At 55.3% G+C, this 26,670-nt stretch overlaps 1 protein-coding gene across 1 annotated transcript in view; it reads left to right on the top strand.

Annotated features, from left to right (window-relative positions):
• Window positions 1-863: 863 nt before the first annotated feature.
• Window positions 864-26,670, top strand: part of TMEM132E (transmembrane protein 132E) — a 51,807-nt gene continuing 26,000 nt past the window's right edge. The window contains exons 1-3 of the mRNA XM_032617459.1: window positions 864-960; window positions 1,542-2,320; window positions 2,448-2,625. Of these exons, the coding sequence (XP_032473350.1) occupies window positions 864-960; window positions 1,542-2,320; window positions 2,448-2,625 (1,054 nt within the window). The remainder of the gene's footprint in view (window positions 961-1,541; window positions 2,321-2,447; window positions 2,626-26,670) is intronic.

Genomic DNA, 26,670 nt, shown 5'->3' with positions numbered 1-26,670 from the left:
AGAGGCTGTAAAACACCTCTGGCCACCAGCGAGGAGAGAGCATCCTTTGAAAAGGGACAACAGTGGCTGCGGTGGCGTCTTCCCGGGGGGATATGTGGCCGCCGCAGCCGGCCGGCCCCACTGGGGTCCCAGCGCTAGCCTGCTCTGGGGAGGAAAAATAAAACATGAAACAGGGGTTAGCGGAATCGTGAGGTCGGCCCTTGCCCAAGTCTCATTAAGGAGACGCGCGCGCTCCCAGGCTGGGAATGCGGAATGGACACGTGGACAGGGGAGGGGAAGCTGGGGCGCGAGGCAGGGGTGGGGGGGGGCGTCTCCGTGGTGCGCGAGTCGTGGGCAGCGCGCTCCGGGGCCACGTGACCACGGGGAATCGGGGAGGGGAGGGGAAAGGAGCGAGCGCGCCAGGCTCCGCGCCCGCTACTGCCGGGGTGGGCGCTGAATCCCGGACGAGGGAGGAGGGAGGGCGAGCGCGAGTGTGTGTGTTTCTCTCGAGTCATTTACGGCGGAGCAGCCGGCGCGATCGCCGAGGAGGCGGCGGCGGCGGCGGCTGCGGCGGCTTCGTGCAACTGTGGCTCCCCCCACCTCCTCTTCCTTTTTGCTCCTTGATTCTTCTTCTCCCCTCACACTCGTTCATGGGGAGCCGGCCCCCCTGCTGGCACCTCCTCTCCACTCGGCCCCGTAGGCACCAGCTGCCGCCTCCCTGGCCGCGGGCTGGGCGGGCGCCTGGTGCCCCGGCCCCTGGCGTGGCGCCGGGGTCTCGCCGCCCGCAGCACAGGCAGGCGCGGCGCTCCGCTCACCCAAACTGACTCCGAGAGAGAGAGAGAGAGAGAGAGAGAGAGAGAGAGAGAGAGAGAGAGCGAGAGCAGATGCCCGGCTGCACCGAGACATCGGGCATCCGGGGGCAGGGCGCGGGCGGCGGGGAGGAGGAGACATCGGAGACTCTGAACCCCGGAAAAGTTCAAGGTTTGTGCAGGTTCCCCCGGGGAAGGCGGAGCAGCGTGGCCCTCTGCTGAGACAGCGAGACCAGGGAGGAGAGGGGGGCGACCCGGGGCTGCCGCGGGCTGGCCGAGCCCCTCTCCATCCTACGACGCTCACGGCCAGGAGGCTGGAGTCGGCGCACGGGGCAGGAAGGTCTGGGGTCAGGCGCAATAGCCGGGTTTCCCGCTCACTCGCTTCTCCAAACCCCATCTCCATGGGGCAGCCCGTTCCAGCCGCGCCACCCTCGCGCCAGCCGCGGTGCCGCTGCCCAGGCAGGCTGCGCTGAGCCTGCCTGTGTGGAGCCTGGGCCCTGATCGAGACTGGAGATAGCGCGCTGGAGCCAAGCAGGGAGCTCGGCGAGGGGACAAGTCGCGGGCTGCCCATCTCGGGCATTCGGTCCGGGCGTTGCCTCGGGTCGTGGCGACCCGCGTCGCCGGTCTCATCACTGCACGGAAACTTTTCCTTCTCCAGATGGATTAAAGATGCCTGGATTTTCTCTTTCTCTGCGAAAGAAATCATTCATTTGCACCTAACCTGGGATTTTTATGCTGGAGGTGTTGCTGCAGGGCGCTCAGAGGAAGTAAGCCGCGATATCCATGTGGGGTTACTACCGAAACCGAAGAAACTGGGGTTTGCATCGGAAATCTGCACCCTCGAACGAGTTCGGATTCGAGCGGGACCGCGGGGCTGTGGAAACCGACACTTGGCCCTAGGCAACCCGCGAGACGCCAGTGGCCACCCGGCCCCAGGAGCGCAAGTGCGGCTCCCCCCTAGCCGCACAGATCCTGCAGGGGGCACCAGCCGGGAGGTGGAGGCTCCTCCTGCCTGGTGCTGCGACCCCACCAGTTCCGAGGGTGTAGCCGGCGGCGCCCGGGACGCCCCCTCCCCTCAAAGTGTCCCCGAATTGCACTCCCTGGCCCCCAGAGCCTCAGCAGAGACAGCCGGGCGCCACGGCCACCAGAAGTTGGATGTGACCAAGCCCAGCCTGGGGCCAAGTCGTCGTCGACCGTTGCCCCCTCGGCCCCTTCCCGCTGCTTCCTCGGCCATGGCCCCAGGGATGCCGGGCCGCGGCGGCGCCGCCCTGCTCTGCCTCTCGGCGCTGCTCGCCCACGGTGAGTATCGCGGCGCGGACTCGGGAGTGAAGATGCGGCGGGAGCCGCTGGAGGGGGCAGAGAGGAGCCTGGAGAAGGAGAACCTCCACCCCCGGGCTCGCAGCCGCCGTTCCCAGCTTAGCATCTCGGGCGGCAGCTCGAGTTACTTCCAGCCCCCAAACCCTTTGGCGGGAGCGGAGGCTGCAAGGCCCGCCCTGGGGACCGAATCCGGCCCCGGAAAAGGACGAGAGGGGGTATCACTCCAACCTCCTCCTGGTTAGAGAGCAGGGTCCAAACCCGGGAGTCTGGGGGCGTGTCCGCCCACGGAAATCTAAAGGGACCCGAGGGATCCGCTGGATCGCGTCCGGGCCGCCCCTCCAGCCACTCCCAGCCCGGCAGCCGGCGGGGCTGAGGGCTGCTGGGACCGCGGTGATCGTGTCTACCCCCGCCCCTGGCGCGCAGGCCGGTGCGGGGTCGCGCCGCCCGCTGCCTCGCTTCCTGCGGCGGTCCTGGAGAAGGGAAGTGGACAGGGGCCCGGGGATCGCCTGCCCGCCGTCCTGTGAGCTGCATCTAAATGGCCGGCTTAGCCGAGCCAGAGGGCGGGGGTCTGGGCGGCGGGCGGAGGGAACGGGCTCCACGCTCTTGCGTTCTGCAATCTGTTGCGTCTGCTCCCCAGGCTCGCCCCGGGCTCCGCGGTAAAGGGGGTGGGAGCCGGGGTTGGCGCTCTTTGGCAGTGGGACAGCAGGGGTATGGGTGGGGGACCTAGGGTCGCGGAACAGCCCCCCAGAGTGGGAACTCCTATCCGACGGAAGGAGGCTGCAGCGGGCCTTCCGCAAGCTGGAGGCTTTCCAGGAGGCGAGGGGCGCTGACCGACGGGGGAGGGAGAGAGCTGGGGGGGGAGGGGAGAATGGAGAAAGAGAGGGTCTCTGCCCCCTCCCAACGGAAACGAGCGGAGCGGGCACATAGTTCCCCAGCCAGCAAGGGATGGGGGACTTGGCTGCCCCACGCCGAGGGGTGAGCCTGGACAGCCTGGAGAGGGGCTAGGATGGAGGGGGCAGTGGGCTCTCCGCGTTGGCGGAGGACCTTCCATGTACCCTGCTCAGCTTTTGCCCACGTCTGCCTGGTCCCTAGGAGCCTGCCCAGGCGGGCCGTGAGCACGCCCAAGGTCTCTAACCAGCGGCCTCTCTCACCCAGACCAAGGCTCCTTCTCAAGGTTGAAAGAATAAGGAGAAGAATGGGCTCTGGGAAGCTAGGGTCCTGAAGCTAGGATGGGGTGGGGAACAGGCTGACCTCCCTCTACGAGTAGATTGGTTCTCCCCGGCTTCAGCGAGGGGGTGGCTCGGGGTTGGGGGGCTGTTTTGCGTTCATTTCACCAGGCACAGCCAACCTCAGTTCTTTATCAGAAGAATGGGCAGGGGGAATGCTGCTGGGACCCAGAAATCTCGGGCTCCGTGTGCAAGACTGAGGGTGGGGAGGAGGTGGGGAGAGGGGACTCTGGATGTCTGCACGCTGGAACTGCAGGGGCTAGGCTTGTGACCTGGACCCAGTGAGCAGGGAGTTTGGGGGCGCAGCAGGAGGAAACCCAGGTCAGGCCTGGGTCTAGGCGTGGTTCTGCCCCCATCCCCTGCGTCTTGCTCCCAGAGTTCCCTTCCAAAAGCCCAGCCATGGCCTCACCTCCAGGCAGCTCAGACACTCTTATTGGATTCCGACGGCCCACCTTTCTGACCCCTCAGCCTCCAATTAAGGATCCTTTCCCCTCCCTCACCTCCCAGAATCTTGTCGACGTCCTAAAACCCAGCCCCAGTAGGGCCTTGCTGTCCTGGCATTGCTTCTCTTGGAATAAATCTGCCTCCTCTTCCTTCTCTGTACCCATTTAGTCCTGGAGTGGTGGAGGCAGGTGGTGGGCTTATTCTGCTCTGTCCCCCACACAGCCAGTGCTTAGCACATTGCGCGGGACACCCAGGGCCCAGGATTGGCTGGCGATTAGAAGGAAGCTATTTGAGGAGGTGGAGCCTGGGTCCCCCACTGGGCAGGCATTTCCCCCCACCCCCGCTGATTATCTGTCTCCCTTTCCAAGTTTCTTCCCTGAATCCCCAGCCCATGCCTCAGACTCCCCTTCCTTAGGGAAGGGTACCAGCAGATGCTCAAAGCTTGGGGACCCCCCCCCAGATGGATAAGGCCAAAGAAGTTCCTCCCACAAAAATACATCTCGCCTGGGTTTCCCCTTCAGGAATACCTAACACCCACCCACCCAAACGATGCCTTTATCAGGAAAAGGGTACGTGGATTAGTCTCATTTCAAGCTAACTCTTGGTAGGGTTTTCTGGGCTCTTCAAAGATGCTGAAGCGGGGGTACAGTTGCACTTTTTCATGCCTGGCAGGCTACCGAGGCCACAGGGCTCTGACCACACAGCCAGACAGGGAGCCAAATAAGCCTGGGTTTCTGACTCTGGCGCCATCAGGCAGGGTGACCTCGGTCTGCCTCCCTCATGTTCCCCATCTTCCCCAACAGTGTGGCCCCTGGCCCATCCCTCCCCTTCTCACTCTCTGCCAGGACAGCTGGGCAGATACCATGTGTGAATGGAGCCCCACTACCTTTCAGGGCCCAGCTCAGCCTCTGGGGTGGCAGCCCCTACACTGCTGTCAGTCTCAAGGCTTCTGCCAGAAACCATCTGAGAAGGCCACTTTCCTGCATCTGGTCTCTGGGGAGGTTTTCTGCTCCATTTTTAGTTTGGATAGGAGTTTAGCAAGGCATGGTGGTTGTTTAACCTGTTGGAGGACTGATTGTGTCAGCTTCCTACTCAGTATCCTTCACTGGCTCCCCACTGCCTGTAGGATCAAGGATACACTCTTTGCCCCCTCAACATACAAGGCCCTCTGTGATCTTGTCTCAATCTACATCTTCACTTCTGCGGTACTGCCCCCTCTCTATCCTCCGTGCATCTTATGAGATATCACTCTTTTCACCTTCCTGCCTTTCTACTTTTGCACCCACCAACCCCTTCATCTGGAATACCTTGCCTCCGGAAATCCTTACCTTGCCTTCAGAGCCCAACTGAAACATCACCTCCTCCAGGGAGTCTGCCTAGATTACCCTTTGGCTGCTCATCAGCAGCTCCTAACCCCCAACAGAAATAATTGGTCTTTTTCCTGTGCTGCCTTGGCCCTTCATGCTGCCTTCCCAGCACTCCTCAGGGACGGCAGTGTGTGTGTGAAGGGTATGTGTGGGCAATATTTATGGGCATATCTTTACATGTACCCCTCCTGATCCCCACACACTTGCATTTAGGGCAAGAGCCATGTCTTCTTCGGTTTTGCTCCACTCTCCAGTGCTTGACACATAGCAGGCACTCAAAAGAAATGGATGGGGTGTGAAGATAACTCTGTTGGGGGCCCTCGCAGTGTCAGTTGAAAAGGGAGCTCTGGGGTGTGAGGCAGAAGAGGGGAGTGGGAGGAGACAGACAGAGACACCAGGAAGAGAGCAAGGGGATGGGGCAGAGTTGTGCCATACCCCTTGAGTGGCCCGTATAGGATATACGTGTCTAGGGTGACGTGTTGTAACACGGATGTGAATGTAGTGTCCCATGATGCTCCGAATACGTGATCTCAAATGCACGTGTCCTCACCGTTGTGGTCACCAGCCTGACTTCTCTTCCGGGTTGTGTCCGTGCTGTCCCCACCCCACCAATCACCCAAGTTCTGGGCTCCTTTGGAGATGGAGGGAGGACACAGCAGGAGGACAGGGTCAGTGCTGGCCTTGGGAGGCTCCCTCACTACTGGGAGTGAGGAATGATGCTTCCCCCTTCCCCCTCTACACACACCCATTTTCCTGGCCACATGGAGCCTTATGCCACAACACAGCCTTGTTAATGTTTAAGACCAGTAGGTGGGGATGTGTTATAAACTTGGTGGCAGAAAATAAGCTGTATTGGAATCCGTTCGGAGGATAGTGCTTGGCTGAAGGAGGGAAGGCCACTTTGCAGCACCAGGACGGGACCCGGGCATCTCCTGGCCCTCCCTCGGGGCGTGTCTGAAAGTGATAGACCCCAGGCCTGAGATCGGTAGTGAGTGCTTGCGATGCTGCAGAATCTGAGAACCAGAGAGGCACCAACTCCAACCTGGGGCAGAGGGGATAGGGGGCGGGGTGGTCTCTCTTTGTTGCCCTACCCACAGTGATGGCCATTCACAACACCGAAACTAAAAGAGATCACAGAACCTCCAAATCCAACCTTTGTGTGGATGTGGAAATGGACACTCGGAGAAGGAAAGGGACCGGCCAAGGTCACCCTGCTAGTTCATTCTGGAACCAGGACCAGCACCAGAGCCCAAAGGGGTTTGCTAGATTGGCAGTCTGCCCCAGGCCCTTCGGCAGAGATTCCACCACCTCTGTCATCCCCTCTATCTGAGGCTTCGGCTTCATACAAAGATCTCTGGCCTCAAACTAGCCTCAGGTCCCAAGCAGTCAAGGTAATCAATCACCAGTAGTGTTAATAAACCTTGCCAAGCACTACAGAGGGCACATGGAGGGGCTCAAGACCTGATCTTCGACTCCTTTTCATGAGCTTGAAGTCCAGTTGGGGAGATGAGAAAAAGGCCCGCATTCTGAAATTCCGGGCGGTCTGGATCCCTGGGATCCATCATTTAGAGGTTCAAATCCTGACTTTGTCATCAGCTTGCTGCGTAGCCACAGGACGGTCACCTCCCTCTCCAAGTCTTGTTTTCCTCCTCTGCAGAGTGAGAGGAGGCGATGCCCGCCGAGCCCCCTTCCAGCTCACTTGCTCTGCCACAGAGAGGCCTCTTGTCGCCTCCCTTGTCTCTCCGCCCCACACCCATGCTCCTTCCAGAGAGGCCAGCCACAGACGCTAGCAAATGGATATGATTCTTCCTCCCCGTTCCCTCCCCGGGGTCTTCCTTACTTCTTCCTTGACTGTGCTCAGCACAGAATTTTAATAAGAGATTAATGAACCAGTTGTGGGGTGGCTTTTTTTTTTTAATCAATTAATTTTTCTATTTTCCTGCTCTGTCTTTTTAAATGAAAAGTGGGCCTCCTTATCATCGATTCAGCTGGCGGTGCCGTAATCCAGCAGTCCCCAAGGATGGGGCAGTGTATCCGGGAGCACCGACTCTCTGCCAACTGCGGCATCAGTCTCTGGAGGACCAATGGGCTGCCGGGGAGGGGGCGGGGCACGCACTAAGACAGGTGAGGCCGGTGTGGTAACAGAGGGGACAAGCCACTCTTGGGAGATAGGCTGAGCGTCCAGAAGTCATTATCTCCTTTCCTCTGCCAAGTTTGCCCCTCTCTGCTCCTCCCCCCCAGGTCCCCCCCTCCACTCCACCGCCCCAGGCCCTGCTGGCTGCCAGACAACCCAGCAGGATGAAGTGGAAAATGGAAGCAATTACCTGGATTATTCAATGCTTATTGCACAAATGAATGAATGCAAGAATGAATAATTCAGTGCAGAAGAAAAAAAGGGTAGAAAAGGTAATTGAAGAAAACCCTTTTTGGTCCAAATTATCTAGGTAATTATCTGCCTTTGGAAAGTTCTGCTTTTTATCAGACTTGAATCCTTCCTGCTGCATTCTCACCCACACCTTTTTTGGCCCATGAGAATGGGCAACTGGTTACTCTCTTCTCTTGTGTGACTTCCTGTTCAACTCAAACTGAAGGGCAGTGGGCAGGTCGTGTGCTGGAGGAATTTCTCAGCTTCTGTTTCCTGAGCCCATCTCTCAGGATCCTTAGAGCTGGGAGAGTGATGTGCCCAGGATCACCTGGATAAATGGATGACACTCAAAACGGTCCGGGTTCTCAGAGGCATCCCCATCCAAGGATCCAGGTCATCACAGCAGGAGAAAGGTGTCGGTGGGAGCTGGCAGTGCAGCGCACTCAAATGCACACCCACACGGTCATGGGCACTCACCCGTACACCTGAGGGTCCCAGCAGTTCTTTGGAGTTTAGATCCATGATCTCATTTGGTCACTGGGAGACCAGTGACCGCCAGGTAAAGGCAGCAACTAGGATCCCATTTTACAGAGGGTAAAGCTGAGGCTCAATGGAGACCTGGCCACACCAGCTCTTGAGGTCAGGTTTTCTGACCACGAATACAGAGGTCTTCTTGCCGTACCCCTCTGTCTCATGCACACAGGGAATAAGCACAGATGGGGACTGACAGCCACACGCCCACATACCTAAGCAAGGCCCACCCATCTGGCCGCACTCATCTCTCCAGTCCTTTACATGGGTCACGTGCTTTTCCATGTCAGAGCCTCTGTACATACTGTTCCCTCTGACCAGAACACTCTTCTGCCCCATCTCCTACTCAGCCTTTAGGCCCAAGTGGATCCACACTTCCTCCTGGAAGCCTGCCTTGATTCTGAGTTAAACAAAGACCCACCAACCCCTGCCACTCATTTCCAATTTGCCCTCTTTGTAAACTGCACTGCCTGGCCTCCTCACTGGCATTAAACTTGAATGGACCTGGAAGTTTTGTGCCCTCTTCCCGGTGCTGTATCCCCCGGTGTCTATTGGGATCTCTGGAATAAAGTAGGCATTTGACAGTTTGTCAGATGAGTCGCTGACTGTACACTTGTGCACATACATATACACATAGACCGCTTCCCTGTCTCTCAGCAAGTATTCAGTTGTTGCCTACTGTGGGCCAGGCACTGTTCCAGGCACTTGGTCTTAATCCATGAATACAGCAAAAAGCCCTGCACTCATGGAGCCTTTATTCTTGCGGGGGTGCAGCGAGGAGGCCACAGTGAATAATAAATACATACAATAAGTAAATTATATGTCAGAAGGCAACAAGAGCTGAGGAAAATAAAAGAAAGGTAGGGCATGGGAATTGGGAATTCCAGCGTGTGTGTGTGTGTGTGTGTGTGTGTGTGTGTGTGTGTGTGTGTGTGTGTGTTGGGAGGGGTTGTGCAGTATTAAAATGAATGTTCACTTGATTAAATGTCATTAAGCAGACTTGAAGGAGGCAAGGGAGCATACTAAGCAAATATTGAATATCACATTGGGACCAGTCATAGGGCAGGGGTGAGCTTGACCATTCAAGACAGCAAGGAGGCCAGAGGGGCTGGAGCACAGTGCAAGCTGGGAAGGGCGCAGGGAGATTAAGTAGGGAAGGGAGGCCCTAGAAGATTACCTGGTAAACTGAGTGAAATGGGCAGCCATAGCAGGGTTTAGAGTGAGAGTGACCTGAGCTGCTGGCAGCTGCAGGCTTGCAGAGCTCCAGACCTGTGCGGATAGGGACCCCGGCCCCCGTGCCACAGAGGGGACCTCTGTCTGCTCTCCAGCTCCTTGCCCCGCACAATCTTGGCTGTGGCTGTCTTTCCTGCCACCGCGCGGCCACCCCATCGGAGGCAGGACCAGGGTGTGCAGGGGGCAGTCTGCGGCAGAGACCACCCAAGGGTTTGCAAGGCTGGCTTCCAGACCCGACCAGCCAAATTAGCTATGTGGCCACCCAGGCCTCTTCCATGGACTCGAGCTTCCTCTACGTAAAATGGGGCTGCAGCAAAAACCAAGTCTGCCTGGATCTCTGAGAAGTCCCACAGCGACTCCAGATTACCTGTTGCTTTGACCTCTCTGCCTGTCCCTGTTTTATGTCTGCAAGTGCTCAGCCGGTGGCCCCTTCCTCCCACGATTGGCCCCCGCCACCGCAAGACCACTGCAGCCCATGCCTCTTAGCCAACGAGATGACCTGCCCCGAGCTGACCCACTGCCATGTCCTGAGTCTCCCCGGGTCACCCCAGCCTCCCCTGCCCTGTCCCTTCTGGGGAGAGACAGGCATGTGGGGTCTTTGTCCAATAGGAAGGAACTCTTGGATTGGAAATACAAAAAATTGCCATTTTCTCAGCTGCCAACACAGCAGAGAAATGATCTCAGTTTTCTGTGGCTGTTCCCGACAGGAGAAAAACTGCCAACCGCCAGCCCCCGTGCATGAGAGGTCTGAGATGCTGAGGAAAGGGGGCTGCAGCTGGGGGAGGTGGCAGGGTGAGAAGCCGGGGTGGGAGTAGGGCTGGCTTGGTGCAGAGGGCTGAGCTCCCCTCTTGGCTGCAGCGCTCCTGCCTGGGAAGCCCTTCCCCACCCAGCACCCGCCGACCACCCACCTGGGTCTGAGCGGCTGTTGATCTAGTTATCTTTTTTTTTTTAATTTATTTATTTTATTTATTTTTGGCTGTGTTGGGTCTTCATTGCTGTGAGCGGGCTTTCTCCAGTTGTGGCGAGCAGGGGCTACTCCTTGCTGCGGTGCGTGGGCTTCTCACTGCTGTGGCCTCTCCTGCTGCGGAGCACGGGCTCCAGGCACGTGGGCTTCAGTAGTTGCGGCACGCGGGCTCAGTAGTTGTGGCACACGGGCTTAGTTGCTCCGCGGCATGTGGGATCCCCCCGGACCAGCGCTCGAACCCATGTCCCCTGCATTGGCAGGCGGATTCTTAACCACTCTGCCACCAGGGAAGCCCTCTAGTTATCTTAATAGTCACTTCTACTAACTGAGCACCTAATATGTGCCATGCCCTGTGCTGGGCACCTTTGGAGCCAGCAGACCGTTCGGTCTCTCCTGACGTTCATAGTTCTCCTCCACCCTCACCTCTTCCCTGCACTCGGCTCTAACACCAACCTGCCTGGCTTTGTCCATCCCCTTGTGATTTCTGGGCAAGTTACTTAACCACTGTGCATGTTTCCTCATCTGCAAATGATTATAAAAATACCCAACTTAGAGGGCTGTTGTGATGAGTTGAGTCGTTGTTCCAAGTCAGATATCGAGAATAGTGCCTGGCACAGAGTGTCTGAAAATGATAGTTCTCAGTATTATTTTTATTAATATTATCAGCACATGCCAGGCACTGTGTTAAGTGTGAAAATGAAGAAGATACAGGGCCTGTCCCACGAGGAGCTTCTAAGGCATTGTCCTGGGGAGATGAGCTGTTTCTCCACAGATTGTGATAAAATTATGCCATAGACATGTTGGAAGGGATACAGAGTTGTGAAGGGAGAAATCTCGTATCTGCTAGAGAAATCAGGGGAGACTTCATGGAAGAAGTGCCACTGCAGAAGGCCTTAACCCAGGTTCAAGAATTCTGCCTCTTAAGACTAATCAGTCAGCATCCACTCTGTGTCCAAGACCCTGAGGAAGACAGAAACATAGGGCAAAAATTGTCCCTGGCCTACCAGCTCTGAGCCCAGCATGGGAAGAGCCACAGCTGCCTGTGAGGGAATAGCAGGCAAGGGGGCTAAATGCAGGGTTACCTGGATGATCTCTTAAGACCTCTCAGAACTTTGACCCTGTGCTCCCTGGAGCACTGGGGAGCGGTGGCGTATTGTAGAGCGAGGGAGTGGCTTGATCAAAGCAGGGATCTAGCAACAATGACTTGGCTGGGGGCAATTTGCAGATTGGAGCAATATTGAAGGAAGCTGTTCCAGCAGCTGATATGGGAGTGAGGGCTCTTGGGATGGGGAATGACCATTAGAAATCATCAGAGGTACCACCACATGGCAGACAACCGGGAAGACGAATCTGAACGCCAGCTCTGCCACTTAGCAGCAGCCTGACCTCTCATTTCTACTCCTTGGTTTATGCCTCTGTAAGATAGGATGGCAAATGGGGAGCCTGTAGCATATGGCTCAGTATTTGGAGCTTTTTTATTATTTTAGCAGCTAAAGCCCAGAGAGCAGAAGGGACTTGCCTGTAGCTCACAGCCGGTTCTGACCCCCTTGGGTGGGGACAGGAATGTCTTTATTGTCTGGTCAGGAGTACTGGGGAAGGTGGCCCAGTGAGAGCACTGAGACAGACAGGATCTCTCTCGCAATTTTTAATGGAGGCCCAAGGCCCAGCCTCCCTCCTCTTCCCTCACCCTGGCAGCCAGAAGCTCAGGGGTCCGATCCATCCAGGGTCACTGTCAGTGACTGAGGCTCCAGGAAAGCCTCAGAAGAAGCCAGTCACGTCAGACTGTGGTTTTCGAGTCGCCCAAAACCAAACATAGGTTGGAATCGTAGCCCTGCTGCTGTGTCGCTAGGTTACCCGGGAGCACTCGCCTGCCTTGTCTCCCTGAGCCTCAGCTTCCCCATCTGCAGAATGGGCATAATAGCATCACCTCTCTCTGCTGTGCTGCCACAAGGATAATAAACCAGTGTACATGGACGTGCCCAGAACAGAAGCTGTGTGCCTTCCCGAGGGGCTCAGGAAACAATCAGCAGGTTTGTTTCCTTCCTTTCTTGCCCGGTGCCAGGCCTCACTGCCAGGAAGCATGTTTAAGACAGTGCCAAAGAGTTTCCGGAGAGCTGTTTTCTGGTGGTTGGGTTTTTTGGTTTTGTTTTCTTTGGGGTCTTTTTTTTTTTTTACCCTTGATGCCTCCTAGCAACATGCTGCTTGTTTTAAAAACAGCAGTGGCCAGCTGCTGGCCCCTCTCCCTCCCTCCCTGCCTCCCTCCTTCCCTTCCCAGGAAAACAGCTTCAAGCATCTCCCCCACTTTCCAGGGTCTCTCCACCCCAAGGTGGAGGAGGCCTTCCTGCGAATGCAGCTGAACCCAGAGCACACAATGCCAGGGTGTGTACCTGGCCCTTGAGTCCACGGCTTCCCAATATTTGCATCTCCTCTGTGGCAGCCCCCAAGGTGGGCATAAAGGCTACCTGTACACCATCAGGGCAGGCAGCCTGTGCCATTGCCAGAAATCAGGTCTAAGGATACAGGGAGATTCTGACGGAGCCCAGGCATCTCTGAAGCACGTCTGCTGCTGCATCCTGCAACCTGAAAGCTCGTGGACACCCTGGTCCCAGAGCTGACCCCTCCCGCTGCCCATCCTGTAGGGTTGTGGGGGGCTGGGTAAGGAGAACAGGCAGAACTCAGTGTGTGGTCTCTGTAACCGTTTATAATTCATCATGAGCCCTTAGGAGTCGCTCAGGTGTCCCAGTCCACCCAGAGGGCCCTCGTCTCCCCAGCCTCCCACCGGGTTCCTCTGTCCCCGGTGTTCTTTCAGCCAACTGCTTGCCTTCAGACAAATCTTTTCCTCCTGCTGCAGTTTAGTTTCCCTGCCCATGAGAGCAGGGTTGCCGTGCTGGATCAGTGCTGTCCAACAGAAACGTACCACGAGCCACATGTGTAATTCCAATTTTTCTAGTTACCATGTGAGGAAAGTAAAAAGAAACAGGTGAAATGAATTTTACTAGTATATTTCAACCAATATATTCAAAAGATGAACGTTTCAACAGGTAATCAGTGTAAAAACAGTTAATGAGAGTTTTACATTCTTTTTTTTCCCTTTTATGTTACATCTTCGAAATACCCCCATGCAATTTACACTGTCAGCAGCACATCACAACTCCGTCACAACTCCGTCACAACTGGCCCCGTTTCAACGGCTCAATAGCCACACGTGGCAAATGGCTGCCATCCTGGAAGGTGCGGGGCTAGGAGCTCCCCAAGGGCCCTACCACATTCTCTGCTTGGAGGTATTTTCGGGGCCCTGGAGTTAGTGCTCTGGGGACCGGTGAGCCTTGGGGACTCTCTGGGGTCCTTCTCGGAGATTCCCTGCCCAGCCCAGAGCCGGCTCAGCTCCTCCCCAGCCCTGGCATGGTTCATGCTGGCCTTGGGGACTCCCATTCATGCAGGCAGCAGCTCCCAGATGCCTCCCAGAGGCCACGCTCCTTCCCCTTCTTCCAGGAGATGCTACAGACCATAGGCCTGATCAAGTCACCTTGAACTCACTGAGAGTGAAAGCCAGAGTCCTTCAGGGGCTGACAGGCCACACGAGTGTCCTTTTTCCTGACAATACCTCTCTGACCATATCTTTCCTGTCACCCACTCAGCTCCGACCACACTGTCCCTTTTGCTGTCCTCACCCATGCCAGGTGCCGAGCCTCAGGTCCTTCCTACCCCTCTGCCTGGTCTTTTCCTCCAAATAAGCATGACTCATCGCCCCCCTGCCTCCTTCAGGTCCGCACTCAAATGCATCTTACCCGGGTGGCCCTCCCAGCCACGCCCTACTTAAAACAGCCCTGCCTGCCCCTCGCTCTGACCCGACCCTGCTCCATTTTTCTCCCCCTGACATACTGTATAGTTATGTTTCTTCTTGTTCATAGACTGACACCTCCCCCCCTTGGAATGGAAGCCCCACGAGCAGGGCCACATCTATTCTGTTCACAGCTGTATTCCCAACACCTGAACCGGTGCCTCGCCAGAGAAGATGCTCAGTACTTATTGTGTGAAATGAATGAATAGAAACGTTGCTCCTTTCCCTCCCCTCACCCTTTCCACCTGGGGCACCACCCAGAAGAAACATCTGGGCACTAAATGAGTGACAGAGACCAGAGAGGGGGATGTTTATTCCTTCCCGCCTGCCTGCCTTCAGTCACAATCAGCTGCCATAACCTTGCTTTGCAGTCTTGGAAAAATTACATCACTGCCCTGTGGCTCAGTTTCCACATCTGTAAAATGGGATAATAAGAGTACCCTCCTCACAGGTTTGTGGTAGTGAATAAATAATAAATGCATGGAGTGTGCTTGCAGCAGAGCCTGGCTTGTAGTAAGTGCTCAGTAAAGAGTAGCTACAGGTTGATTCAGCTCGTGTTTTTGAACACCTGCTCCACACCAAGCACTGTGACAAACACTGATCATGCGGCAGGAAGACACGGTTACCAGCCAGTGTGGGTCAAGGATGCAAACGATTTCAGTGCAGGGGGCGGAGGGGAAGGCAAACAGAGACTGGCTCACCTGGATTTCGGAAAGCGGCAACCACTGCCAAAGTCTCTGTGACCTGGTGCGTTGAGCTCCACATGGGGTGACCTTTGTCCATCCGCTACAGCAGTGGAAAGACTACAGCACTGCAGCCAGGGAACCTCTACTCTGTCACCGACCTGGAGGGAGTCACTTCTGTTCCCTAAGCCTCAGGCTTCTTATCTGTAAAGTGGGATAATAACAAACAGCACCTGCATCTCAGATCATGGGGATTCAATGAGCTGATGTGTGAAGTACTCAGCACTGCCCAGAGGCTGGATAGACAGGAGATGCTATCAGTACCCTCCCTGCTAAAGAACTGGCCAAAGGGGAGAGAGAAAGTGTGAACCTCCTTGAGTGGTGCCCTGTGTGCAGCTAGCCCTCCATCAGTGCCAGTTGGTTTGCACTCTGAAATTCTCCCTGGACTGTGGTGCAGAGGGGCCGCTCAGTGGGGGGAGATACTTAAAGTTAGGGGAGGTAGTTGGGAACTTCAGGCCCCTCTCATCCTGGAACCATCCTTATCTGAAAGATGGGGAGATTAAAGTCCAGACAGGGGAACAATCTTAGCCCAGCACACAGCAGTCAGGCGTGGCAGAGCCGGACCTGAGACCCAGGTCCCTGCTCCCAGGCCAGTGGGCTTGCTGTTGTGTCTTCAGAGGTTTCTCGTGAGGGTGTTGGAGGTTGGGGGAAGCATGGCCAACTATTGCTGGAGGAAGCTGGTTGGTGACAGATTGGGGCTCCCCCAACACCTAGTTAGCTTCCCCAGGGGCGTATCCAGGGGAAGAGCCCAGCAGGCATGATCTTTACATGGAGTAACCAGATTCCATCTCCAATAATCACATCACAAACAGCATGAAATGTGACATGTGGGGAACTCTTTGCTAAATGTATGACTGTTTTTCTCATTTTCCCTCCGTTCCCCTCCCTAGGACCTCCCCCCTCCTCTTCTACATCATGCACACATGTACACACACACCCCTGCATTCCCCATGCATCCCATTTGGGCCTCTGATACCAGCCCAATGAAGGCCACTTTTGTCCTTGTCCAGCCCTAGAAGTGTGGCTTCTCTGTCTGGGTAGCAGGCAGGAGATGTGAGTATTTGAAGGTCAGGTTCTCAACCTCGAAGTGTCCTACTGTTCCCCACCGTGACGGAGGCAACTGGAGCCATTGGCAGTTGAAAAATGGCTACACTTTATGACTTTATTACAGGTAATCCTCACTGCAAAGTTGGTAATCATTATGTGGATGAGGAAACTGAGGCTTAGGGAGAAGTGATTGGCTCAGGTAACAGAAGAAGAAGAGGCAGAGACACTATGTCTTCCACTCCCCCGGGGCCCTAATCTCCTGACTCTGGAGCTCTGGGTCCCAAAGCACCTCCTCCAGGCCCCAGTATCATAGAAGAAGTGACACACTCAATCAGCTTGATCCCAGTATGGTCAACTCACCCATGCAGGTGCCCTGATCACAGAAGGGGAAACCAAGGCAGGGCGGCTGGCTCACCCACCCGTGCCCCTTTCCCTCTTCCTCATGTGTCTCAGCCGTCTCTGCCCAAGATACACCGCCCCCCACCACCGCCTCCAGCCATCCCTTTTCCTCGGTCCCTGGCTGCTGCCTGGGGGGCTCCCAGGCAGATATGTCAGACCAGAACCCTCCCCCAACCCACAACCTTCAGAATCCAGAACCTCCTTCTTTCTCCGTAGCCCTGCAAAGCCGATCTGCATAAAACCATCCCCGGGCCCTGCCTTTAAAACTCTTCATCTTTTCTCTTCCCTAAACGGCCCCTAAATGATTTCTGTAAATTGCTCTAAGTAGCTCAAAAAAAAAGAAATAATAATAACTCAGCGACTGGCTGCCTGACCGGAATGTTGATGGCTCTCCTCCTGCCTGGCCGCAGCTCCCAGGTCCTTGCTGCTGGGCACCCAGACGCGTGCCCCTCTGCTCCACACCCAGGAAGGGGTGCATTGTCTCCGAGACCCAGCCTTGCCTCCTCTCTCAAGCAAGAGGCTGCCCAAGTCAAGTGCATCCCCCATGAGACAGGGAGCTCCCCCGGGTAGCAACGTCCTTCCCTTCCTTTCCCTAGCCCCAAGACTGCATGCAGACTCTCCCAGGAGAAGCTGGGCCTCCCTCATCGCTCTGGGGCTCCTCCAGAGAAGACTGTGCCTCTCTCATCAGACTATGGGCTTCCCCAGGAGAGACTGTGCCTGTCCCATCAGTCAGGGGATTCTCTCTGGGCAGAGCTGCGGGGGGCACTCAGCAGCCCCCTCTGATTCTAACTTTCCTTGTTCTGCAACCAGTTCCCTTACAGGCCTCATCTCATTCACCCCGGATTAGAAATCTCGGTCCTGATTCCTAAACTGAGATCTGTTTTATTGATTGATTGATTCATTCATTCATTCTACACAGCTTTCCTCAATACCTACTGTGTTCCAGATGCTGACCAGACATGTGTGTCCTTCTATAGATTTGGCCCCTTTGAGGCACTCACCCCTGTGACCAGAGCCCCCAGACATGGCCTGGTTCTCCATGGGATAGGGCATCCAGCCAAAGGGCCCTGTGGACATGAACCCAGCCTCAGCCCCTGGTCACCATCATGACCTCCTGGCCTCTTTTCAGTGTGGACCAGAGAGGGGTCTCTCTTGGGGAGCAGAGGCCAGAGGTGGGAGGGAGGTGCTTCCTACGAGACCCCAGCCTGGCTCACCCTTCCATCCAGCCCCCTCCTCACTTCCTGCCCATGGAGCTCCACCATCTCCTGGCCACTGGGGGCTGAGATCAGGGCCAGGAGACCTTGATCCAAGCAACTTAGTCCCCAAAATGGTGGTGTGGCCTTGAGCAAGCCCCTTACCCCTTCTGGGTCTCAGTTTCCCTTTCTGAGATGTGATAAGATTGGACTCAATCACTGATTTTCTGGGTTTTTTCTTTTTTGGCCAGAGAAATACATCATATATATGTAATATATAATATATTATAGCATACAAAATGTTATATAGAATCCAGATGATATACAATGCAGATCAAAGCAGAGCTGCTGCTGATTGGAGAGCAGCAGTGTCTCACTGAGTTATCTGTCCCACCCTCTCACCCCATGGCAGCCCTGGAGACCCCCAGTGAGCCTAGCTGGCAAGCTCTGGGTTCACTTAGCCCATCCCTGAGGCCCTGCCACTCTGCCATTGGGGGAATCTTGGTGGTGCTGTTGATGGGGGGTGGTCCCTTCACTTCTGCCACCGATTCCCTGGGACCCCACTCTGTTTCCCAGTTGCGGGGGAATACCGTGAAAAGAACTGGCTCTTGCCAGCACCACCTAGGACCTTTGAATGACTCCAGCCCCCAAGTAGAAAGGCAGGCATGGGAGCTGCTGGCAGCAGGTGAGGCCCAGCCCAGTACAGAAGGTGGGATTGTTGCAGATCCACAAAGCCCTTTGTCATCCTCCCTGCACTCTCTTTGATGTGCAGAAGAAGGAAGGAGGGGAACAAACACAGACACTGCCCTCCACTTCATCTCTGATTTAATTGGAACCCAGTTAAGTGAATAATTGTTACAAATGTGAAATCGCCTTCCACCAACTTGGGGATGGGAGCCTGCACTCAGCGGTGAGCCTATGAGACCCAGGGTGGAACCTGGCCCTGGCCCAGCAGTTTAGGGTTTCCTTGGGGTGGGGAAGTTGTGACCTGCAGAGCTCCTAACCCCACAGTGGGAAGAGCAGCAGGGTGGTCCAGTCCAGCCCCTTTTGCAGGAGCACAGCCTCGGACCCCCAGCCTCCGATATTCATGTTCAGCCAAACTGTATTGACCCAAGATGTGGACTCGCCATCCCAGGTCCCACAGACCCTTGCCTGGTCCGAGTCCAGGCAGATGGAAATGAGTGTCACCGTGGATGCATGAGCGTGGGTCCCAAGGAGAAACGGAGAGGGGGAGGGGAGTGGGGAGAGAGGGCAGGTATGAGTTTGGTCATCTGTGGGTGAAGGGGCAGGGAAGGAAAAACTTTGTGCGAAATAGAACAACCCAGGCAGTGGTTCTCAATCTTGGCTACACATTCAGGATCTTTTTTTGAATAAATGCCGATGCCTTGGGTCCCAGCCTCAGAGATTCTGGATTCACTAGCCTGGGGTGTGGTCTGGGCTCCCAGGTGATTCTAAAGGGAAACCATGATTGAGGCTCACTGCTAGAGCAAGACTCCCTAAAAATGGTAGAGGGTATGGGAATAGAGTAAGAGTCACCTCTCAGGACACATCCAGAACTTCTGGATTAGTTTGGCTGGGGAAGGGCCTGGTAACCTGCATTCTATAAAGCTTCCTGGAATTAGGATAATCCTAGAGGGGTCGCCCCAATGCTGGGAGTCCCGGTGGGGAGGGGAGACTTGGAAGCCCCAGAGGAGAGGGGCCCTGGGAAGGAGGAGGAGTGTGGAAAAGGTTTTGATGACTGGACTTAGCCTATTTTTAAATGATTTGCACAGAGACGTCTTTTCACTTTCTCTCTCATTCCCTTTCTTACCCTCACTTAGTCCTCTGTCCCAGGACCCAGAACTCAAGGTAACACACTTAGAACCACTATTCAGTCTCATTATACACATAGTAGGTGCTCCATAAATATTTATGGAATTAATTATGGGTAACGTCTCTTTGGTGGGCTGGCCTGAAACGTAACTGCTATTGATATTATTGTCCCTATAGAGAAAGGTGTGGAAATGTGTTTCCCAGTTCTAACAGCCAATTTTCAATGAACTTTTGTTAAGTGGCCCATTTATAAGTTGGAGCGAGAGAGAGAATGTTCTGCTCTCAATGAACCTAGCATGGACGCCACCCTTGGGGGTCTGTGCTATGTAATATCAGCACCCAGATCGAAGCCAGTGGAGCATTTATGGAGACAAAGAGAGGAACGTGGTCAGAGGGAGGGGGGCCTGAGTGGTGGGTGAGGAGAGAAGCAGGAGGGAAGAGCCCAGAGAAGGGCTGATGCATAAGGGCAGGCAGAGCCACGGGTGGGAGGGGCAGGGGCTAGAGTGTGGCCAGGGCCAGGACAGATCAGTGAAGTACACAGAGCACGAGGGTACTTTTCGAATGGCCTCAGGTCTTGGTCAGGGATGCAAAGACAGGTCTGGCAGATCAAAGATTCCAAGCAGGAGAAATAGAGATGCAACTGGAGAGGGGCTGAGGTCACAGGAGGGCCTGAGGTCACAGGACCTCTGACCTGGAGCTCCTGGGCCCAGGCCCCGCTGCCAGTGGGTATTGTGGGACGGTCCCCACCAAGGAGCAGGCAGACACCAGGAGGGGATTTGTGGCAGGGGAAAGAGTGTCCTTCCTGCCTTCTCACGGCACAGGATTTTTGGCAGTAACAGCCAACAGTAATCTTGGTAATGGTGTCACCAGAGACCAAGGAGGGCTCTGGCTCTAAACCTTCTAAGGGTTTGCAGGAGACCCCGATTTGATCACCACCCTAGCATTATCCCAGTCATCAGGGTGGAAAGCAGAAAGAGAGGAGAGAAGCCGGTCCAGAGCCTGGGGGCACCTTCCCTTCCGTGAGCCTCTGTAAAGTGCAGGAATTGGGCAGCATTTCCGAGAAGCCTTGCTGGTCATTTGGCCCCAGTGGATCCCTCCCTCTCCAAGGGGTGGCCATTGAGCTCAGAATGAGGGGCTTGGGAAGAACCCCCAGCTCCCAGGGCTGCCCCCCTCCCAGATCAGGCTGTCTCTCCTGAAGCCAGGCTCAGCCCTGCAGGGTGCTCTGACCTCTGGCCTAAGGCTGTCTTTGTCCCCAAAGTCCCAGCCTTACTTCCTGCTGATGGAGGACTCCAGAGAGGCGGCATTCACAGGGGAGATGACCCTAACGGCCTTGGGGGAGGGGGGCTGTCCCTGATCACACAGGGGTGACAGTGATTAAATGTACCAGCAGCTGGGCCATTGGGGCCCTCCCTGCTGCTAATTTGGGTCAATTAAGCCAATTTGTCTTTGTTGACTTGAAGTCCCTTCTCTGTAATGGCTCTGGCCCCTCTGGGGCCTCCGAGGAAGGAAGGAAGGAAGGAAGGAAGGAAGGAGGGGGCAGTGCCCTGGCTACACGGCTGCCTCTCTCCCACCCTGTCCCAAAGCCCTGGGTTCAGGGACATTCCTGAACCTGTGGCGCCTGTGTGGCACTGCCCGAGGGCCTCCACAGCTGTCCTCCCTGCAGCTGCCCCGTAAGGCAGATCTGGCAGGGTTAAACCTCCTTCCACAGATGAGCAATTGAGGGTCCTCCAGAGAGGAGGAAGCACCAGGTTAGCAGAAGGGTCCAGCACTGGGTGCCTTGGGCCAGTGCCCCTCTTGCTGCATCCTTTGGACTCTACAGTCTCCTCCAGGCGCTCAGTCTGTGCTCTGGCCCCAGGGGAGCCCTGCTGCCATGGCCCCCAAGGGGTTCCAAGGAACAGTTTGGAAAGCACTCCCACACCCCATCAGGCTCCACTTTCCACAAGAAAAGGGAGACAGGACCAAATTGGTGTCTCCAGAAAAAAGCCAGCTGCCTCTGCTGGGCCTCCCAACCAAGGAGAGGTCAGTCTTCTAGCAGGGGTAAGAGTGCTGCCTGGAAGCTGGGCCCTGTGAGTCAAGGGCCTGTCTGTCTCTGGAGCAGAGGTAGTGAGGCTGTGCCCTGGCCTGGCCTCACCCATAAAAGGGGCGGCAGCAGCAGCGTTTTAGGTGAGAACTGAATCAGAGGCCCCATCCCCAGACTGACACGCAGCTCTGTTCACTCTGAGTTGTGTGAGCTGGGACAGGCCCCTTCACTCCTGTGGGCCTCAATTTCCCATCTCTAGTATCGCAGGGCCTGAAGAAGTTAGGCTAGCACCCTACACCTCGCCTCTGACAGCCCTCCTGGAGGCGATGGGGGAGGAGGGGGAAGGGGCTGGGAAACAGAGTACTCCCTCTCTATCTCCGTTCCCAACAGGTGACACTTGTCACATTGGGAGACTGGCAGGGAAGAGGAAGATCCGGAGCTCCCTAGTGTCCCCTGAAGCTCAGGTTTCATCCCCATGGAGCCAATCTGGGCCTAACACTCAGGGCAGAGGGAGGGCACGGCCCGGGCAGTGGTTTCTGGAGAGGTCCGTGGGGGAAGAGAGTCTGGGAGCCGTGCAGGAGCAGGGCCAGCACCCACCACACAATTAGCTGAGCTTCCCTTTCAGACCCTACCAGTTGGCTGCCTTAACCTGTCTTGTGACCGGGATCATGTACGCCAAAGGCAGAAGATGGGGAAGCAGGTCCAAGTGGGAGGGAATAAGTGAAGTATCTGCAGAGAAATGAGAGCCACCTCTCAGGAGATCTTTCCGGATGTGCTGGTGCGAAACAGCGAAGCAGCTGCAGGGGGCTGGATGGTGGTGCTGTCTCTGCACGCCCTCAGCATCTGAGTCAGCTGCCTGTGGATCCGTCCCCCTCAGAGACTACCTGTGACCTCTCTGTGCCCCGCCTGGCACATGCAAAGCCTTTGAAGGACCGAGTAAAGGAATGAATGCATCTCGAGGAAGATAAAGTCCTGAGTCTAATGAGAATGAGTTATTATTAATAGCCCTGCTCACTTGTGTCACCAAGCACTTCTGTGCCAGGCACCACGCATAGGATTTGCATTCATCCTCATGGCAACCCCGTGGAATGTCTACTACTATTGTGGGCCCTTTAGAGGAGAGGTGGCAGAGGTTCAGTGAGGGTGAGCAACTTGCTCAAGGTCACACAGCTGGAAAGAAGCAGGCCTGGGATTCAAAGCCAGGTTTATGTGAGTCTGGAAGCTAAGCCGCAGACTTCTAATGCCCACAGCCCAGCTACCCAGAATCCCAGGGCAAGGCTGGAGGGCCAGCAGATGCCGAGGCAGCACTGAGAGGGACGTGCCTATCCCCCACTGCCTAAAGAGCTGCTTGTATTTCCTTATGTAATCAGCCATGAAGTCCCTGACTCTCACACGGGCAATTGCGACTCTCAGAACATGAACCGTATGATGAGTGAGGCTCAGCAGAGCTCCAGAATCACGTGGTTCTTCAAAGCTCAGCCCAGCAAAGGTGTCTCCTTTCGGAATAAGGCCGGGTGTACTCAGCACCCTGACCTCGGTGGTGGGGTCAGCAGTGCCGATGGAAGCCCTTCCCTCGTTTTCCAGAGCAGGCCCCATTGAGCCAGCCTCCCCGAAAGACACTCCCAACCTCAAAGCAGCCAGACTCCATCCTGCTGTCCCCCTTGGGCTGCAGGGAACTGCCCTGTGCCTCCAATGAGCTGTGGCCTTATCTCCAAGCAGAAGAGGGCTGAGACAACCCCTCAAAGCACAGGATTCCATGCGTCCAGGAAAGATTTATTAGTCAGCTACTACCATGAGAATGCCGCATAACATACCGCCCCAAAATTCAGTGGCGTAAAACACAGCACATTTATTTCCTGTAAGTCTGCAGGTGTCTGGGGTTTGGCTGTTCAGGACTGGGCTTGGCTGGCAAGACTCCAAGCTGCTGGTTGATTCCTTCTGTCCATGTTTCTTGCATCTTCTTTGGACCGGGCGCTACTTGAGGCTTATTCTTCTCCTGGCGAAAAGACCCAATTCTGCAAGTACAATTCAAGCATCTATGTGTGTTTCATTTGCTAAAATTTCATTGGCTCAAGAAAGTCCCCATGACCAAGCCCCGAATCAGGAAGTAGGGAAGTAGACCTCACCCACCACAGGCCAGGGCAGGGGTGTGGCTGCATCATGCCACTGCAGGGCCCAGAAGAACGGAGATGCTAATTCTGTCTACCACGCAGGAAGAGAGTGGTCCACAGTAAGAAGTGGAAAGGGCCAGAGCAGTCACAGGCATAGAAGCTGAGGCCCAGGGAGGAGACAGGACATGCCCAAGTCACACAGCAGGGGCCGGGCAGAGCTGGATACTCAGGGCTCTAGATGGGTTCTGCCTCTCGGCCCTGCTTCTCCATCCTCAGGAACTTCTATGAGGCCCGGTCCCTGGGAGGGGGTGCCCGGGGAGCCATGGGACCAGCCTCATACCCTTAGTTTGTGCTTGTGTCCCCTGGCAAGAGGGGGGGACCGGGCCACCCCAATCCTATGACCTCTCCAGATAAGCAGAGATGTGGCTATTTTTCTCTAGCTGTAGTTCCATCTGCCATCCCTGACTACACCTGCCCCACCCAAAGGACAGCACAGGGGCCCTCTTCTCCCCAGCTCGGCATCTCCCACTCACCCCTCCCTCTCTCCTCCTTTTCTTGCCTCCTTCTTTCTTCCCATGCCTTCCACACAGCAGACGGCAATTCCTAAGGACGGCAGCCTCACAGAATCTCACAGTTGAAAGGTCATCCAGGCCAACCCTCCGCTTGTACAGAAGCCCCTGCACAGCATCCTCGATGGAGATCCTCAGTCTCGGGTGTCTGGGATCCTCTTGAGGACGGGGATACCTCACAAGGCGGCCCCTTCTGTTGCTGGGCAGCTCTGATCCCAAGAAATTACCAACTCGTTCTTAGCTCCAAGTCTATCTCCACCATAATTCTGTTCACTGATCTTAATTCAATCAATATTTAGGGAAAACTTACTGTGTGGCAGCTGGGGACTAGAGATACAGAGATGAGAGTCACTGACCACATGCTTAAGGGGCCGCAGACCACAAGGGGAGGCAGACAAGGGTGCAAGGTGACAGGTAGGGGATCCATGGTTGTCCTGGGAAGAACACCTAACCTTTCAGAGGCAATAGACAGCTCTTCCCCAGGATGCCTTGGTGCTAGTCAGACGTGGGTTTGAATTCTAGATTTGTCATCTGTTATCTGTGACCTTGGACATGGCTAGGCTGTAGCACCCTTCTCCATAAAATTGGGATAATGGATACATGCTCTCATGGAAGAATGGAAAGTAGAGGACAGAAAGCACTTGGCACATGGAAGAGCTCCATGAATGGTATTGTCACTGTTATTAATTGCACACCCCAAGATGGAATGAGCATTTGGCATGTCTGCACTCGTGAAGTTAAAACTTTGACCTTCAAAGTGGAACTTTACACTGCCCCCAAGTTGGAGTGAGCAAAGAACTGTTGGGAAGGCGACTCTTGTTTTCTGTCTTCTCGTTGCTTCCTCCCAGAAATGAGGACCAGCAGCGAGACCCCAGCTATGGGTGATCAGACCACAGAAGAGTTAATGCAGATCTTTGTAGCAGAGATGGGGGAGGAGGTGGCCTCAGCATTGAAGAGGATATCCTCTGTTTTTGTGCAGCCTCTTCCAGAATCTGAGGGCGGTAGCGACCTCAAAAATGTCTCATTGTATACCCCCATCTGATGCTGGGAATCAAGAGGGTAAAGACGATAAAGATGTGACACAGAAGCCACAGTTCCTATCTGGCACTCACAGCAGACATCATTCATCGATTATGGATCTCTTCTTCCCCTGAGTGAGGATTCAGAATCATTCTCAGCTCAGATTTTTTTATAACAGCCCAGATAGACTTCCTGGAAGAGGTGGGATTTCAGGACCTTTTTAAATGGTGTGTGAATCACAGTGAGGAGTGGGGAAAGCGTGATCTAGGTGTGGAGTTTGGGGGATGTCTGGGGAGAATCCTGTGTTCAGTTTTGCACATGGGCTGGAGGAGAAGCCTTACGGCTGCTCTGCTGTGCCCAGCACCCTCCGGCCAGAGGAAGGGGTGGATTAAAGCGGAGTGGGATGGGGACAGGAGAAGGAGGAAGAGGAAGGCGACTGGGAGCAGAAAGGGCTGTCAGGTGGGGGGCGGGGCCTAGCTGGGGGAGGTGCCTGACAGGGGTTTCTGCCCCTTCACCTTGGGATGCCAGGAGCTGAGCCCGGGGCAGAGAGCCCAGGCCGACCTGCCAGGTTGTTGAGGTAACTTAAGCTCAGGGAAATTAATTACAGCACTTGCTTCTCATGCTATGTGTCAGCCCCTCAGAGCGGCAGCTTCATCCATCTCCCCAGCTTTTGCCCCACTGTCTTGAGTGTATGTAGTGTGTGTGTATGGGTGGGAGCGGGCAGGGAGACAAGGCCAGGTACCACCTCCTGGCGTCACTCCCCTGCTCAAGAACCCTAGTGGCTCCCCATCGCCCATGGCATCATGGGCAGGCTTTTAAAGGCATAGGAGCTATTATTCATGTAAAAGCCTAGGTGACTACAAAAGCTGATCAGAATGGCTGTGAACCCTCCTCCTGTTGGGCCTGAGACACTTCCGTGGAGCCCCAGGGCTCCACAGAAAACAGTTTGAAAACCGCTGGGATAAAATCCACAGATGCCTTCGCCTGGCATTCTAAGCCCTTTGCCCCCTGATGCCCATCCAGTCTCAGCTCTCCCTGTGACATGCCACTCAGTCCAAAGCTGCCTTTAACCCCTGGCCCCTTTGCCACCCTGTTCTCTCTACCTGAAAGGTCTCCGACCCCCACCTAGGCCCCATCACACCCAGGCAGCCGTTGAATTTCCACCCATTCTTCAACACCCTATACTCAAATCACTCCACCTTCTTCAAGCATTTCTTGTGTAGGTATCTGGCTTTTCTTCAAACACCCAGGGAGCTCTGCTCTTCTCCAAAGCCTTACAGCACTTCCTACCTTTTATTTATGTGGTTATTTATGTACTTGTCTGGTCTCCCTGTTAGCCAGCAAATTCCTTAAGGGCAGAAACCATCTTCTCTACCTCTGTCTCCCTGGCAGTTCCCAGCAGGGTCTTGAGCAGAGAAAGGGCTGAATAAATATTTGTTTGTTGAATATCTTTATTGAGTATTAGTTACAAGCCCCACTATTGTACTAGGCAGTCAGGCTGCATAGTGAAAGGCCCGCTCCCTGCCCTCAGCCAAGGCTTCTGTCTAAGAGAAAGCAAACTCTGTAAACCAATGGTGGCAGCACAGAGAAAAAAAGTACAGAATGATGCATGTGAGCAGCTCAGAAGTCAGGTCCTAACCCAGCATTGGGGGAGGGTCAAGGAAGTCTTCATGGAGGAGG

The sequence above is a fragment of the Phocoena sinus genome, chromosome 20, assembly GCF_008692025.1.
Source record: "Phocoena sinus isolate mPhoSin1 chromosome 20, mPhoSin1.pri, whole genome shotgun sequence".
NCBI classification, from domain to species: domain Eukaryota; kingdom Metazoa; phylum Chordata; class Mammalia; order Artiodactyla; family Phocoenidae; genus Phocoena; species Phocoena sinus.
This window is presented reverse-complemented; position numbering and strand designations above follow the sequence as displayed.